The sequence below is a fragment of the Galleria mellonella genome, unplaced genomic scaffold, assembly GCF_026898425.1.
Source record: "Galleria mellonella isolate WM207_F2 unplaced genomic scaffold, CSIRO_AGI_GalMel_v1 utg310, whole genome shotgun sequence".
Lineage (NCBI taxonomy): Eukaryota > Metazoa > Arthropoda > Insecta > Lepidoptera > Pyralidae > Galleria > Galleria mellonella.
The window spans coordinates 1,444,304-1,460,842 of NW_026442071.1; the positions used below are offsets into that span (position 1 = coordinate 1,444,304).

At 43.7% G+C, this 16,539-nt stretch overlaps 3 protein-coding genes across 3 annotated transcripts; 1 reads left to right on the forward strand and 2 right to left on the reverse strand.

Moving 5' to 3' along the window:
• Nucleotides 1-8,144: 8,144 nt before the first annotated feature.
• Nucleotides 8,145-9,202, forward strand: LOC113520386 (SAP domain-containing ribonucleoprotein). Its single transcript, XM_026905713.3, has one exon. It carries the CDS (start codon nt 8,247-8,249, stop codon nt 9,048-9,050), a length of 804 nt encoding a protein of 267 aa, XP_026761514.1. The 5' UTR covers nt 8,145-8,246; the 3' UTR covers nt 9,051-9,202.
• LOC128200904 (S-adenosylmethionine sensor upstream of mTORC1-like) lies at nt 9,199-10,932 on the reverse strand. Its single transcript, XM_052895781.1, has one exon. The coding sequence runs from the start codon at nt 10,603-10,605 to the stop codon at nt 9,652-9,654; it is 954 nt and encodes a 317-aa protein (XP_052751741.1). The 5' UTR covers nt 10,606-10,932; the 3' UTR covers nt 9,199-9,651.
• Nucleotides 10,933-13,151: 2,219 nt separating this feature from the next.
• On the reverse strand, nt 13,152-14,076 carry LOC128200900 (uncharacterized). The gene has a single exon (XM_052895762.1). It carries the CDS (start codon nt 13,812-13,814, stop codon nt 13,152-13,154), a length of 663 nt encoding a protein of 220 aa, XP_052751722.1. The 5' UTR covers nt 13,815-14,076.
• Between the last annotated feature and the right edge of the window lie 2,463 nt (nt 14,077-16,539).

The window sequence follows — 16,539 nt, forward strand, 5'->3', positions numbered from 1 at the left end:
GTGAACGTGCGCAAGACACAGGCGATCACAGCCAACATGAAAAGGACGCCACCACAGCTACGCCTGCTCGGTTCCCCGATCGAGTGGTCCCGCACCGCCACCTACTTAGGGGTGGAAATCGACCGCCGGTTGACTTTCGGAACGCACGTCAAGAAGGTTCGCCAGAAGGCTAGAACAGCCAGGCACCTGCTGCGTCCGGTACTCGTCGGAAATCTCCCTCTCCAGATGAAGACGGGAATTTATAAAACGTACATCCGCCCGCGTCTAACTTATGCCGCGCCGGCGTGGTACGCATTCGTCAGCAAGACAAACAGAAGAGCACTAGAAGCACAACAGCACCTGACGTTGCGTACCCTGACCGGTGCGCATAAGTTCGTCAGAAACGCCACCCTGGAGAGGGACCTCAAAATCCAGCCACTGGACGCACACGTGAAAGAACTAGCGACTAGACTGTTCCAACGCGCGGACGCATCAAAATGGGACCACCTCAGAGGCATAGCGCCTCTGCACGCTAGACCGCCGGAGACGAAGCCATACGCGCGCGAACTCACCCGCTCGCGCGAAGCAGAAGAAGAAGACACGGTCCCATAGTGTAGAAGCGCGTGGCGCCGTCGTCATGGGCCGCTCTTGCGCTGGCAGTTTGCCGGGCCTCCCCCATGGGGTCTCACCTGGCAGGCGAAGACCGCGCCGACCGGCCCAGACGGCGCCAACAGTCTACAAGTGAACCTTAGTGCGTTCCTATGAAAATCACCGGCAAGTACCACCCCCAACTACCCTGCACATGGTAATGTGCGGCGAGAGACACCAGCAGAAGGGGGCCAACGCCCCGGGCTGCTATACCCCCCCCCCCCACGTCCCCTTTATACGGCTACGTGCGGAGAAGAATACCTACCGAGCGGCATTCGCTTCCGAGCAGCGACGCACTACACTCGAGAAGAAATAGGACAAGAAGAAAAAATACTCTCTTCAGACGGTACCGGAGGCTTCAGAATAGTAATCGCTGTGTTTCACTCCAGCCTGAACCAACGCCCCTACAGTCCACGCTCACCGAACGGCAGTCCACACCGTACATTCGTGGTCCTTCGAGAAGCCGGATTGCTGGAGGAACACCGTTGGTACATCGAGAAGCCGGATCGCTGGAGGAAGACCATTCTGAAGCCGGATCGCCGGAATGCCGACTACGAGAAACATGAAGTCGTCGCAGCAAAAAATCGCCGTCACCGAAGCCACAACGTCCGCCGCCACGTCGACTACGGCCGCCGGAACGCTGTCCGTCGCTGCCACGCCGTCCGTTGCTGCCACCACGTCGTCTGCGGCTGTCAGAACGTCATCTGTCGCTGCCACGTCGTCTACCGCCGCCACCACATCGACTACGAACACGTCCGGCGATACAACGACCACAGGAGCCACGGAGACTACCGAAGCCACAGGAACGACAGAGGAGACAGCAAGGAAGAAGGAACCGAAGCACGGCACGGCACGCACGGTTCGCACCACGGCCTCACAAAGGAAGAAGGCTCTGGCCAAGGCACGGGAGGAGCTACTTCGAAAGGAGGTGGAATTGGCTGCCGCACGTGTCGCCGCCCTGGAAGCCGAATCGGAAGACGACGAGGAAATAGAAGACGACGACGCTACCGTCAGAAGAGAACGAACGTCAGATTGGGTTCATCGAAGCACGCTGGCACTCACGATGGAGCCGCATGTACCAGAGATAGAAGAAGTCACCGGCAAGCGTCAGGGGTTCGTCCCATCGAGACCCGTTGAAGAGGATTCGAGAGCGCCGCCGCCACAGCCGAGCAGCGACGCACTTCATCGGGACCACGCACGCCACGTTGACCCACATGCCGCCATTCCTACGATAGCAGCAGCGATGCAGTCGATGAAGAAGAATATCCGGTGCTGAAGGTGGGCATCGATTGTAACGAGTTTGCGATCGCCATGCAGATGGCCGCTCGCAACATACTGCCCTCCACAGCGTCAAGAGTCACCGAGTTGCCAGTCTTCAATGGATCGTCGAGCGAGTGGTTACCATGGAAGATGGCCTATGAAGAGAGCGCAAGTCAACATACAGAACAGGAGAACCTAGCAAGACTGCGCAGAAGCTTGAAGGGGGCCGCAAAGGACGCGGCACGCTCCCTATTCGTCGGGTCTACGACCGCAGAAGAAGTGATGAAGATGTTAGCCGCGAGGTTCGGCCGCCCTGGAGCACTCGTCACAGCCGAACTGAACAAACTCCGCGCGCTACCACGACTCTCGGACAACGCAAGAGACGTCTGCCTCTTCGCAAGCAAGGTGCAGAACGTCGTCGCCACGATACGAGCGCTGAACAAGAGTCACTACCTCTACAACGAAGAAATAGTGAGAAACGTCACAGAGAAGATGCCGTCGGTACTACGCTTCAAGTACTACGATTTCGCCAACGACCAACCGGAGGGACAACCGGACCTCATAACACTCTCTCAGTTCCTGCAAAGGACCGCCGCACGATGTGGAAACTTCGCCCCCGCCGAGGAGATACCGTCCGAAGACCGGCGGGAGTCCGCTCCTAGGAAGACGGCGAAGACATACACGACGCAGGAGAAACCCGCTACACCACCGTGTCCGATGTGTCGACGAGAGGGACACGCTCCATCGGACTGCAAGACGATGAAGGAAGCAGACACATCGGCGAGATGGGAGCTAGCGAAGACTCATAGGCTGTGTTTCCGTTGCCTCAAAGTGAGAAGATTTCGCCACGCCTGCAAGAGCAAGAGATGTGGAGTAGATGAGTGCACGCAGACTCATCACCCTCTGCTGCACACCACGCGACAACAGCCGGAGAACGAAGTGACAACACACGTCGTCGAGGACAAGTCCGCCGCAGTCGCCGCATCGGCAAGGGAAAACGACAAGATCGCGTTCCTGAAGATCCTGCCGATACGAGTCACCGGTCCCACGGGAACGTGCGACACCTACGCGCTACTGGACGACGGGTCGACTTGCACCATCATCGAGACGACGGTGGCGGAGCGAATCGGTGCTACGGGTCCCCCCGCACCATTCTACATGGAAGGTGTGGCCGGGGCACGGATCAACGCAGCTCAATCGACGCGTGTTCACTTCAAGATCCGCGGGCGGAATTCACAAGAATACACAGTGGGGGCACGGACGATGGACAGACTGCAGTTATCACCGCAGTCGGTACCGCGCAGCGTCATCAAGGGCTGTCCACATCTACGAGACATAGAGAGGGAATTGGTCTATGAAGAGGGCAAACCGACGGTACTGTTGGGGCAAGACAACTGGCACCTACTGCTGGCCCACGAAGTCAGAAGAGGATCCGACACGCAGCCGGTCGCATCACTCACCGACCTGGGATGGGTACTGCACGGTACGAGTCGCGGCAGGACAAGACAGCAGGTGCACAGAATCAGCCACATAGTGACGACACATGAAGAGGAACAATCGATGGAAGAAATGATGAAGCAACATTTCGCGCTCGAATCGCTGGGGATCGCACCGAAGAGGTCCTACAATGAAGAGGAACGTCGCGCCCTACGCATTTTAGAGGAGAAAACTCGTCCGCTACCGGCGGGGAGGATACGAGACGGGGTTATTATGGAAGAAGGACGACCCTGTGCCGCCGGACAACTACGAATCGGCAATGCGACGTCTCCAACTGGTCGAAAGGAAACTCGACAAGAATGAAGAAATTAAGAAGAGATATGAACAGCAAATAGACACGCTACTCAAGAACGGGTATGCTGAAGTCGCCCCGCCACGGAGTTCCCAACGGGTGTGGTACCTGCCACACTTCGCCGTCATCAACCCGCAGAAACCGGGGAAACTGCGGATCGTGCACGACGCAGCAGCCAAGACGAAGGGCATCAGTTTGAACGACATGCTGCTGCCGGGCCCCGACTTACTTCAATCGCTACCGGGGGTCCTCATGCAGTTCCAGGCAACGACGGGTGGCAGTCACGGCGGACATAAAGGACATGTTCATGCGGGTCACCATACGGGAAGAAGATAGGGACATGCAACGGTTCCTGTGGCGAGGAGATCGACGAGAGGGTCCACCTGTGGAATATAGGATGAAGAGTGTCATATTCGGCGCAACATCGTCACCGTGTACAGCGATCTACGTCAAGAACAAGAACGCAGAACAGTACAAGGAAGAGTTCCCGGAGGCAGCAACGGCGGTGGTCATGAACCACTACGTCGACGACTACCTCGCCAGCTTCGACACGGAAGAGCAAGCCGTACGCGTCTCAAGACAGGTCGCACAGATCCACGGTCGAGCCAACTACTATCTCCAACGGTGGGCGTCGAACTCGCATCAAGTGCGCGCCGCGTTCTCCGACACCGGCGGAGACAGCGTGGTACAACTCGACGCAGAGAAGATACTGGGGATGGTATGGCGACCTTCGGAAGACACCTTAGGCTTCAACTTCAACGGACACAAGCTTCCGCCACAGATAGCCAGCGGGGAACAGACGCCGACGAAGAGGAAGCGCTACGAGCGATCATGTCGCTGTTCGATCCACTGGGCCTCGCCACTCCCATCACTATACAGGCGAAGAAGATACTGCAGGAGACGTGGCGTACCGGTATCGACTGGGACACCGAGCTGCAACCACGGGAAGCGGACGCCTGGCGGAGCTGGATGGACCACGTGCGACGGCTGTCCGCGCTGGAGGTGCCGCGGTGCTACCCGGAGGTAGCCACGGCCGATACAGCGGAGCTGCATACATTCGTCGACGCCAGCTCGGACGCGTACGCCTGTGCCGTGTACTGGCGGGCCGTAAGCGCGACCGGCGAGGTCCACGTGTCGCTGATCGCGGCTAAGGGACGAGTGGCCCCACTCAACAAAGTGACCACGATACCGCGACTGGAGCTGCAAGCGGCCGTCCTCGGGTGTCGCCTATCGCGCACGGCAATCGAAGAACACGACCTGAAGCCCGCTCGCCGAGTATACTGGTCGGACTCACGCACCGTGCTCGCATGGCTACGCACCGGTCCTCGCGCATACAAGCCGTTCGTCGCGCACAGAGTCGCCGAGATCGTCGAAGAAACGAAGACGAACGAGTGGAGATGGATACCGACGCGGCACAACGTAGCAGACGACGCCACACGCGACCCACCGACGGACTTCGGCTCGCAGCATAGATGGTTCCGTGGGCCGGACTTCCTGTACCTCCCCGAAGAGCAGTGGCCGCGTGAAGATAGTACGAGCGACGATAGTCAAGCGGAAACGGGAGAAGAACGCGTACACAAGCTACAGAACGCGACGCAGTTGTCTATAGCATTACCCGATCCGTCACGTTTTTCTAATTGGTTGAAACTTGTTCGCAGTTCAGCACGGGTGTTGCAGTTCATCGACCTCCTGCGACCGACCAGTCAACGCTGCACCGCCATCCGAAAAAGAAACAAGAAGAAAGAGAGCGCCGACCCCACTTGGACCCGCACGAAGAAAGTCGATAGAGAGAAGACGAAGATGAAAATCAAGAACAGCAATAGTCCATCTGTGTGTTTCATCCCCATAGACACACACTACCTAGATCGCGCGCGACGACTATGGATTCGCGCGATACAACAAGAGGCGTTCGGCAACGAAATCGCAGTATTGAAACGAGGGAAACAGCTGCCGTCATCCAGTCGACTCATACAGCTGTCGGTCGTCATAGACAACGACGACATTCTGCGACTTCGATCGAGAATAGCAGCCGCCGCCGATCTGTCAGCCGAGCAACGAGAACCCTCCATCGTCGACGGAAAGCACGCCTGGGTGCGCCTATACATCGCATGGGTGCATCGGAAACTTCACCACGGCGGCTTCGAGATCACCACGAATGAGGTGCGACAACACTTGTGGGTGTTGCGCCTACGACACGCCGTCCGCAGTGAACTGAAGAGGTGTCAGCTGTGTCGCCTACGAAGAGCAAGACCGGCGCAGCCATCAACGGGCAACCATCCGCAGAGCAGGCTGGCGCATCATCAACGACCGTTCACGTTCACCGGCCTAGACTACTTCGGGCCTATGACCGTGACAGTGGGCCGCACTCACCAGAAACGATACGGAGTGCTCTTCACCTGCCTAACGACGCGCGCAGTCCACCTGGAAATCGCCGGCAGCCTCAGCACGGACTCCGCCATAATGGCCCTGCGGCGCTTCATAAGCCGCAGAGGGTGTCCCACTGAGCTATGGTCCGACCAAGGCACCAACCTCAAAGGTGCTGACGTCGAACTGAAGAAAGCAGCCGAGGAAGCCATCCAAGAAGAGTCATCAGTCCATTTCATCCGGTGGCGCTACATTCCCCCGAGCGCACCCTTCATGGGAGGTGCGTGGGAACGGTTGGTGCGTAGCGTGAAGACCGCACTAGCCGCTACGTTGAACGAGCGGGCCCCAAGGAAGAGGTCCTCCACACTCTGCTGGTCGAGGTCGAGCACACCCTCAATAGTCGACCGCTAACCCACGTGTCAACATCGGCAGACGACGACAGCGCCCTAACCCCCAATCACTTCATATTGGGCGGTCCATCGCGCGTCCCACTGCCAGGCAGCTTCACAGAGAGCGACGCGGCGGGACACAAGGAGTGGCGTGCCAGCCAGAGGCTAGCTGATTGCTTCTGGAACCGGTGGGTGAAGGAGTACCTACCCGAGTTGCAACACCGGCGGGAGCCCCGAGCTACACACGGAGCCATCAAAATGGACGACCTGGTCCTGATAGCTGATGGGACCTTGCCTCGCAACACGTGGCCGCGAGGCGTGGTGGTGGCGACCTACCCTGGACCAGACGGCGAGATCCGAGCGGTCGACGTGCGGACGAACAAGGGCATCCTACGGCGACCCACTAAGAAGCTGATCATACTGCCCACATCGACATCGAGCGACGCGAACACGAGTTAACTCCAGCTACGAGAGCTGCGGCGGGAGATTATGTTCGCGACATTATTTGTATATATCGTAATTTATAGTTGTTAAGTCTCTAGTTTAATCGTTTTTGTATTCTGTTATTTTATATAGATTTACATAGATTTAAGATAGTGTAAGTTAAATAAAGTATTCCTTTGCGTGTTGTCGTTATTACCTACGAATAGAAATTGTAATAAAAACAAATAAGAAATTGTAAATTGAAATAAAATAAATAAATAGACGCTATATGGTACCTTCTAAAGAGATACGCGTCTCGTTCATTTTCGCCCCGTCCCGCTCGCACAGATCGCTATCGCGAGTTGGAAACGTTATCGTGCGAGCGGGCGGGTATAAAGATAGGCCGCCTCCCGTCGAGCGGCATTCGCTTCCGAGCAGCGACGCACTACACTCGAGAAGAAATAGGACAAGAAGAAAAAATACTCTCTTCAGACGGTACCGGAGGCTTCAGAATAGTAATCGCTGTGTTTCACTCCAGCCTTAACCAACGCCCCTACAGTCCACGCTCACCGAACGGCAGTCCACACCGTTCAGTTTGATAGTAGAAACACGAATCATGTGTACATTTTTTTAGCAAAAATAAAACAGATGATTCTATATATGAAGACTGGTAGAAATAAAACAGGTACTAAACCTCTGTATATATCAAGTATATATAATATACTCTGTACATTAAACTTTTAGCTAAGAACAAGTAATTAAATAGAAGGAACGATAAAATAGAAACTGTAAATCATATAGTTAACTCCTTTTTTCTTTGCAAATATAATTAGTAAAAAGAGGACGAAAGATACATCATCAGTTACTATTTTACTCAATTTATAGCAGGCTAGTGTATATAAATTGTTTGACATATAATTGCTTAAAACTGGTGACTGCTACTACCAATTATAAATATTAATAACACTCCCTCCTACTTAAGTAACGTTATTGTTGTGTGTAATGAAACGTGAATGAGTAAAAGTAATAGATATATATCTCTCTCTCGCCCCTCTTTTCGCAAGCGCCAATCATGCCGGACGCGTCTCTGTAAGTCGTAATAAAATACATTCATTATAAATATACTCCTGTTGTTTTTACTTCAATAACCTGCTCCCAACATCAGTGATTGTCTAAAAATGGGAACTAGACTTCTATTTAAAAGTCTTTATGTAAATGTTTAATTTTAAGCATAGATTGTATTAATACAACATAGACTAAGGAGCTATAGGAACAAAAATAAATTTTAATTGTCAATGTCAATTCGTATTTGTCATATTTGCATCTTACCGCTATTTCAGGTATTTTGTACATAAAATATATCTGTTTTGTCTTATTGTATTAAACATATTAAGATGGCAGATTCTACAGTTACTGATGTTAGTAAAATGAAGGTAGTAGAATTGCGTAAAGAATTAAAATCACGAGGACTGTCTCACGTGGGTGATAAAGCTGAATTAGTGGCACGGCTTCAAGCTGCAATGTCTCAAGATGACATCAATTTGGATTGGGAGGATTTGGACTCAGACGGAGTTCTCGAAGACGAGGATGATAAAAATCAGACTGATATACTCGACGAGCCTGTTGTTGAAAATGCTTCTAGTGAGGAACTAGTTTTGGCAGAGCAACCACCACCGCCGGAAGTTGTCAGCGAATCAAAGCCACCGCAAAAATCACTTAAAAGGAAAATAGCAATATCAGAAGTCGATAAAAAGAAACCAGAGACCAAATCTGCAGAAAATAAAGATAGTGCAAAAAAAATAGTTTTGAATAGAGCATCTTCTGTAACTGTATCAACAAAACCTGCAGAAGAAAAAGTACAAGAAAAACATGAGAAGATAATATCTTCAGAAAGTAATAAAATAAAAATAACTGCAGATTTAGATCCCAAGACTAGATTGGAAATGAGAGCTAAAAGATTTGGACTTCCTATCCAAATGACTGAAGCAGAGAGGAAGGAAGCTAGAAAACAGAGATTCAGCCAAAACACAACTCCAAATCCTGATAAAGAGACTTATACAGGCTCCTTGAATGAGAATCTTTTAAAACTTAAAAAGAGAGCTGAGAGATTTGGGCAGAATGTGTCTAAAATTATGACAGATATTGAAAACAAGGAGAAACTTGAGAAACGCAAAGAAAAATTTGGAACTGTCAAATAAAAATTTATAATAATACAATTTAAATTTTAGATTTTGTATATAACATGTAATTCCAATCAGAAGGCTTGTGTGCACTTTAATATTTCAGATCTAAGTTATCTTAATTTTATATTATAAAAATATTTAGTTAAGAAATAAATGTGTAATAAAAGGTGGTATTATTTTATTATAATCCATATTCATTAGAAAGAATTTTACTCTTCCTATGAAATATTTATTATTAACAATATTAAATCTATTTTACAATAAAAATATACAAATCTGGACTATATATATATATATTACAGTTTTAGTATTAATTATATCTCCCTAGTCTGTTTCAATAGAACTAATCAAAGCAAACCATATTTTATTGAAGTTATAACAAACTAAATGAAATTAGTAACAAATCATTTGGCTATCAACAAACAGTCTTACATAGTTGTTTATATTTTCATTACGTTACATTATATTGCATATTGATGGTTAATAGCTGATATGCTGATGAACTAGAAATAATTCTGGATATTTTTTTCAATCAAGATTTTTATAAAACTGGGAGTGGTAAACAAGCCAATAGACTATATGATGGAATAGTGACTTATGAAATATTTAAACTAATTTACACATTGAAGAAAGGTAGCTCCATAAAATCATCTAGACAAATTTCAGTTGATGCTGCTATCGACACAGTTTCATTGTCCTTACGAGAATCTTGTGGTATATGTATAACATATTCCATATAAGGTTCCTTATATATTTTTGCCCACCGTACTGCTGTATCTTTACACAGAGCTTTCCTAAATGCCATACTGTGCATGTGTTTTGATTTCTCATACTTGATTCTAGTAAATCCAATACAGGACAATGTATACCTCCAACATTTCATAATTTTATAGTTTGCTCCAACATGCTTTGAATCTGGTGTGTTTATTATTAACAGACCACCAGGTTTTAATAGCTTGTAAGCATTCTCACAGGCTTTGATCCTTAGTTTAGAACTAGGGATATACTCTAAAAGGAAACAAAATGTAACTACCTCAAAATAATCTTCTTTTAATTGTTTCACTTTATTATTGTCAATAGAAACGGTATTACCAATAGAAACATGTAAAAAGTCACATTGTTGTACAGAATCATTTGCAGGATATAAATCAATAGCTAACACATCAAAGAAATCATATATTTTGAAAGGATTATAACAACTTCCCACATCAATAAGTTTCATAGGGTACGTAAAGGATTCATCCATATTAAACGGGATATTTAGTTTTTCTGCAATTTCATGTTCTTTATGTCTGTATTTCATAAATGATTTACTGATAAAGTAATCAAAACATACATCTGCTGACCATGTAATGCGAGACGTAGCATCGGTTAATGCACTGTTAGAACTTGCTTGCCAGTGAATAGTTGCTAATTTTTCCATGTAGTGTGCATAAGTTTTAAGTATGTCTTGATTCTTGCAGTGTTCTAACCAGGCTTTTTCTGCACCTATTTTTGCAGAGGATTTTCTAAGCGATAAGTGAACATTTTTCAAAAATTCAGCAATTTCTTTATGTTCTTCACTAGCCATGATGCATTCGCAATTTCATATGCAAGAGGTTATTTTATATGCAATATAAATAACTGAAAAACGTAATAAGTATAAAAAATTTAAAAGTAATGTAAATAGCAGAGGAGTTGATTCTGAGATACTGTTTCTCTAAACCTATTTCTAAAATTAAAACTTCAATTTGATATTACAGTGAAATTTTTATTCTAAGGACCAATATTAATTATTCTAATTTCTATTAAATTTAAGTCAAAATTATTATAAATGTAGTTTATTATAAAACAGTAATTATGCAAAATTATCAAATTAAAATATTAGATTAAGAGATAAGTTTTGAGAAACGACTTCCGAATTGGTCCCTTGTAGTGATGGGAATCGAGTTGCTTTTCGCTCGAGTGACTCGAGTAGGTTTTATATTACTTGCTTTCGAATTAAATTTTTGACAGCTCGAGTTTCGAGTGACTCGTACCACTCGAGTGGTGGAGTCTATTTATACTATGAGTGAGAAATTAAAATTGTGATAAGTTTACCCGCTGTAGCAGGAAACTTTTAAAAGAGAAAATTCTTCCTGATGCTTATCATGCCGCACGCACTGTAATTGTAGATATTCTACATTTAGTTGAATATACGGCTGCTACAACAGATTTATGGACTTCTGACAGTAATAAAGCATACCTATCAATTACAATACATTTCATTTATAATTCAAAACTTTTTTCGTAAACTATTACTAGTATAAAAGTTCATAAAATAATATAAATACTTATTATTATTATATTTATTATTATTAATTATAATACTTACTTTTCAAGAGCTGTTAGCAGTTTACGCAGACTCTGCCCTTGATAAAACCATGGTTTATAAGTGGCATGGTCTTTTCAAACAAGGAAGAGAGTCTATTGAAGATAGTTCCCCCTCCGGACGGCCAATTGACGCCAATACACCGGAAATCGTCGCAAAAGTAGAAAAACTTGTATTAGGAGATACCCGGCTGAAGGAGAAGCAGCTTACAGCACTATTTATTTTTTATTTATTTAACTCTTTATTGCACCATAAATAAAAATATACAATGACAAGTGAATAATTCAAATTAAATACAGTAACATAAATACAGATTGAAATATACACATAAAGGTACAAAAGGCGGTCTTATCGCTAGGGCAATCTCTTACAGACAACCTTAAGTTAAGGGAGAACAGATAGAAAAGGGCAGGTGGCGCAAGAGTGAATCAACAATTTTCGTGCACAAAATACAAAAACATGTAATGCACAAAAATATCAAATACATATAATTTATTAAACTACTTACTATAACAATATATATACATATATACACACATACACATACATATACACATATAACATACATACAAAATACATAAACATACACATATAAATACATACATAGCACACACAAGGAAATATGACAAATCTAGTCCAAAAATTACAAAGGAGTGGAAAAGAGTAACTACAGTGAAAGAAAATGTGATTTGACTTGTCCTTTAAACGAAGCCAAGGATTGCGCACTCTGTATAGACGGTGGCAGCGAGTTCCATAGGCGCACTGCCTGAACGGAAAAGGATTTGGTGTAGTACACGGAGGTATGTGCTGGGGTTTTTAAACGGAGACTATTTGAGGTACGCGAAGCGTGACTCTGAACTTCACCGAGAAATATAAATCGCTCTTTAAGATAGTGTGGTGTAAGAGGATTGAATAGAATGGAATAAAGAAGAGATAATATATGCCAATCTCGGCGTCGACGTATTGGGAGCCACTTGAGCTGAGTGCGAAAATTAGAGATGTGGTCGTATTTACGAAGTCCAAATATAAATCTAATACACAGGTTTTGGAGACGCTCAAGTTTATTAAGTTGGTCTTCGGTGAGATCAATGTAGCAGGTATCAGCATAGTCAAGGACAGGAAGGACAAGGGAGTGAGCAAGAGCAACTCTAGTGGCCATAGGTAAAAAATTACGTAATCTTCTGAGTGAGCCCACAATCGCAAAGACCCTCCTACTAATCTCTGTTATTTGGGTGCTCCAGGATAGCGTTCTGTCAAGATATATTCCGAGATCCTTTACAAAATCTTTATAGTCCACAGATATCCCGTCGAACATTATGTTAGGCAGATTTTCCCAGCAAATTCTTGAAATATAGTTGGGGCTCCCGATAATAATAGCCTGCGTTTTATTAGGGTTTACAGTTAATCCAAATGATTTACACCAGCTCGAAATGTGTGCCAGATCTTTGTTTATTGAATATATCGCAGAGTCTAACTCATGAAATGGAGCGTGTGAGTAAATTTGAAGATCATCTGCATAAAGGTGGTAGGAAGAGCGAAGTTGAATAGTGATGGTGTTAATAAATAACGAAAAAAGTAAAGGAGATAAGACGCCACCCTGAGGTACACCAGCTAGCGTGCGACACCATGATGAAGAGCTATCTTCAGTACGAATGCGTTGCTGGCGCCCATTCAGGTAACTTTGAAACCACTCGATTACGGCTGGAGATATGTTGAGAGAACGCAATCTTCCTAATAATATATCAAAATCGACAGTATTAAAAGCATTACTTAGGTACTGCAGCAGAAACCTGGATGAGTTTTTGAACTTCGTCGACAGTACTGACTCGGTGTTTTAAACCATCTGATGTAATTACAATCACATAGCCGTCCCGAGTCCAACATCTCTTCACTCCGAACTGTTGACGAGCAGCCATGAATGCATCATGTCTAGACTTGGTCAGGAATTCTGACATAGTGACGCCGCTATCCTTCAATGCTGTCTTAGCAAACCATATTTTATTACGAGTAGCTGCATTTCGGAATTTTACTAAAATAGGCTTTGGTTTGTCAGCGCTTGATCGTCCCAGACGATGACTTCTACTGATGTCATTTGCAGAGAAGTCAGGAAGTTTAAAGTGCTCAGTTACAATTCTGACTACTTCCGAAGCAGAGTCATCGCCCCCACGCTCTTGAACCCCATGGAACAGCAAGATTTTGCGTCGACTGCGCATTTCAAGTTGTTCCATTTGACGTGCAAGTATTTGTACCTGATGTTGTAGGTTGTTCATCACCTCAGCTGCAAATGACCGAAAGGCGGTGAAGTTTGCCGCCAATGAGGAGATTGTGGCTGGTGTAGTACTTATCCTTTGGAGATCCTCTTGGAATGTTACCATCTTTGCGTTAAGAAGCTCCATCATTGTGTTCATTGATTGTTGTAGTGCGTCCATTATGAGATTATAGGAGTGAAAGAAAGGAAATAATATCACTGCAGGTAGATATTAGCTAGACTATTAATATACACATAAATATATAACTACTTATACAATATATATAATTTAAAATAACACTTATATTTGGAGACAAAAATTTTAGCTGTTACTTCTTACACATCTACCCGCAATAAAAAAAAAAAAAACAACTATCACTAGTTGGAGTATCCGAAACAAGTATTTTAAATATTATACATCATCATCTTGGCATGACCAAGGTCAGTGCAAGATGGGTTCCAAGAATGCTCACGCCACTTCAAAAGTTTTTTTTTGAAGCCAGTGCTAGTTTTTGGAGCTCTGTGAAGAGAGTAGGGAAGAAGTTATGGCCCGGATTATTATTGGAGATGAAACCTGGGTTCACCACTATGAACCCAAGTCGAAGCAAGAGTCGATGCATTGGCATAAAAAAGGCACAACTCCTTTGAAGAAGTGTCCTAATCGGCTGGAAAGATCATGGCGAATATCTTTTGGGATACAGAAGGTATGCTTATAACGAGACAGTACTACGCTACTTTACTGGATCGATTGAAAAAAAGAAAAGAAAAGCTGTCAAAAGGTGTGCTCTTTTTGCACGACAACGCTCCCGTCCACACGTGCCATGTTGCGACGCCTGTTATCCACCGATGCGGGTTTGAAAATTCCAGATTGGCTCCCAGTGACTATTATTTATTCCCAAAAATGAAAAAGGAGCTGCCTGGAAAAAATTTTGGCGACGATGAAGAAGTCTAGTCTGTAATTTTGGCCTGTTTTGACAGCAAAGATAAACTTTTTTTTTTTGATGATTCGAAAAATGTATTAAGAGAGAATATATTAAAAAGAAAAAAAACAAGGTTCATATTTAATTTCAACCTCCTTCCCCATCATTCCGCGAACTTTATGACCTCCTCTCGTATTTCAATCTTTGTTAAAACATATTTTAAAAATTGTAGTATGAAAATGCAAAATTTTTAAGTTAAAACTTTGTAAAAGTGTGTTTTTGTTATCTTTACGGAGGGCTATTAAAATACTTTCTTATTATTCCTGATTCATTCTGTTCATATTTATTATTGTAAATAGTTTATGTTATGAATGCGCACGGTTCATGGCGTGCTATTATGCATTATTTAGTAGAAAATAATTTAGGTGATGTGTCGTCTAATGTGACGTAAATAGAAAGGCACTCGGTTACTCCGAACATAAAGTAAATTAAAGTACGTATTTTAATTTACTTTATAAAAAAATATTTAAAATTGGGCATTAAATACCTATATTCGAATAAATGTAAAGTAAAGAAAACTAAAAGTTTGCGATTTGGTCAAACCAATTTACAGTTAAGTAAGTTGGTTTGAACTGTTAATAAACAAACAATTTCAAAAATAAAAGGATGCTCACTGCTCCGCGTGACGATCTAGCGTTGGCCCACGAAAGACAAGCTTCTATTCAGTATTATTTAATACAGTTAAGTGTTTGTTTGGCCAAATGGTAAATTTTTAGTTTCAATTTCACATTTATTAAAATATATAAACTATGATGTGTCTTTTATCTAAGAAATACTGTATAAAATAAAAAAAAAGTAGCTTATAAACGGGATATATAGAATTCATTGGATGAATAGAAACGGTTTCGGTACACTGGTTAGTTCATTATAATTATTTTGTTCAATGGTTTCGGAAAAGATTTTCTATGTGGAATTAATAGATATTGATAGCAAAAAAATAATAATAACAAAAGTCTAATTTAAAGACAAATATAAGTTTAAGTATTTAAACAAAAAATACTTGAAACTTGTTTTTTTAATGAATAAAATTTTTATAAAATATTGACCAGTTCAATATATTTTTTTAATTGATTAAACGAAGTGAACAGAAACAATTTGTGACTTCGTTTTAGACGAATCTGCCTGAACAGTAACATTTAATAATTCTACGGTACGTAAATGCGGTGTCATAATCTTTAATATTTGGGTATTTATTATTAAATAAATAGTGCAGTTTTTTTAATCTTTTAAAATCTGTAATCTGGAAGTGACTAGAAACAAGAGATAGGTCAATAGAAAAATTACCGGGATTGTCACTTTTATAAAGTAAATTTAAGTATGTGAGTAATTTTAGTTAATAATATTGGTCATTAAACATATAAGCAAGCTTGGTGTTTTTTTATTGAAGAAACAGTATATAATATAAAAGTAGCTAAAATAAAAGTTATACACAAAATAATTTTCACACTTGTTTAATAACATAATAATAACATAATATAGTAACATTTTATGAAGTTGAGAAAAGCAGTTTTGATAACTCTATATGACAAAATAATTTCACTTCGTAAGCACTTTTAATCACTTCTTTGGCGTTTCTATTCACCCTTTGACATTTCTATTGGCCCCTTTTTCGTTCTACGACCCTTTTCGATTCAAATTACCCATTTTTTTACAAATATACGGTACCGATTATAATTTACTTAATTTAAACAATATTTACAATCTACACTTTATATACTCACGACTACTAACATGTTATTCACATGATTCAAAATGTTTTTTTTTTTTATACAATTTAGAATGGAAAACAAGCTGACGACCCACTTGATGGAAATTGATAACCGTCGCCTATAGACATGAGCAGTACCATGGATATAACAGAGTATACTGTTTCGCCCATGATACCCCCCATGCGTTGCCATTCCTGAGGACTCAGGTGTTATTCCT

Bases quoted from the DNA above. Each gene is read 5' to 3' on its own strand.
- LOC113520386 (XM_026905713.3), top strand. From the start codon at position 8,247: ATGGCAGATTCTACAGTTACTGATGTTAGTAAAATGAAGGTAGTAGAA.
- LOC128200904 (XM_052895781.1), bottom strand. From the start codon at position 10,605: ATGGCTAGTGAAGAACATAAAGAAATTGCTGAATTTTTGAAAAATGTT.
- LOC128200900 (XM_052895762.1), bottom strand. From the start codon at position 13,814: ATGGACGCACTACAACAATCAATGAACACAATGATGGAGCTTCTTAAC.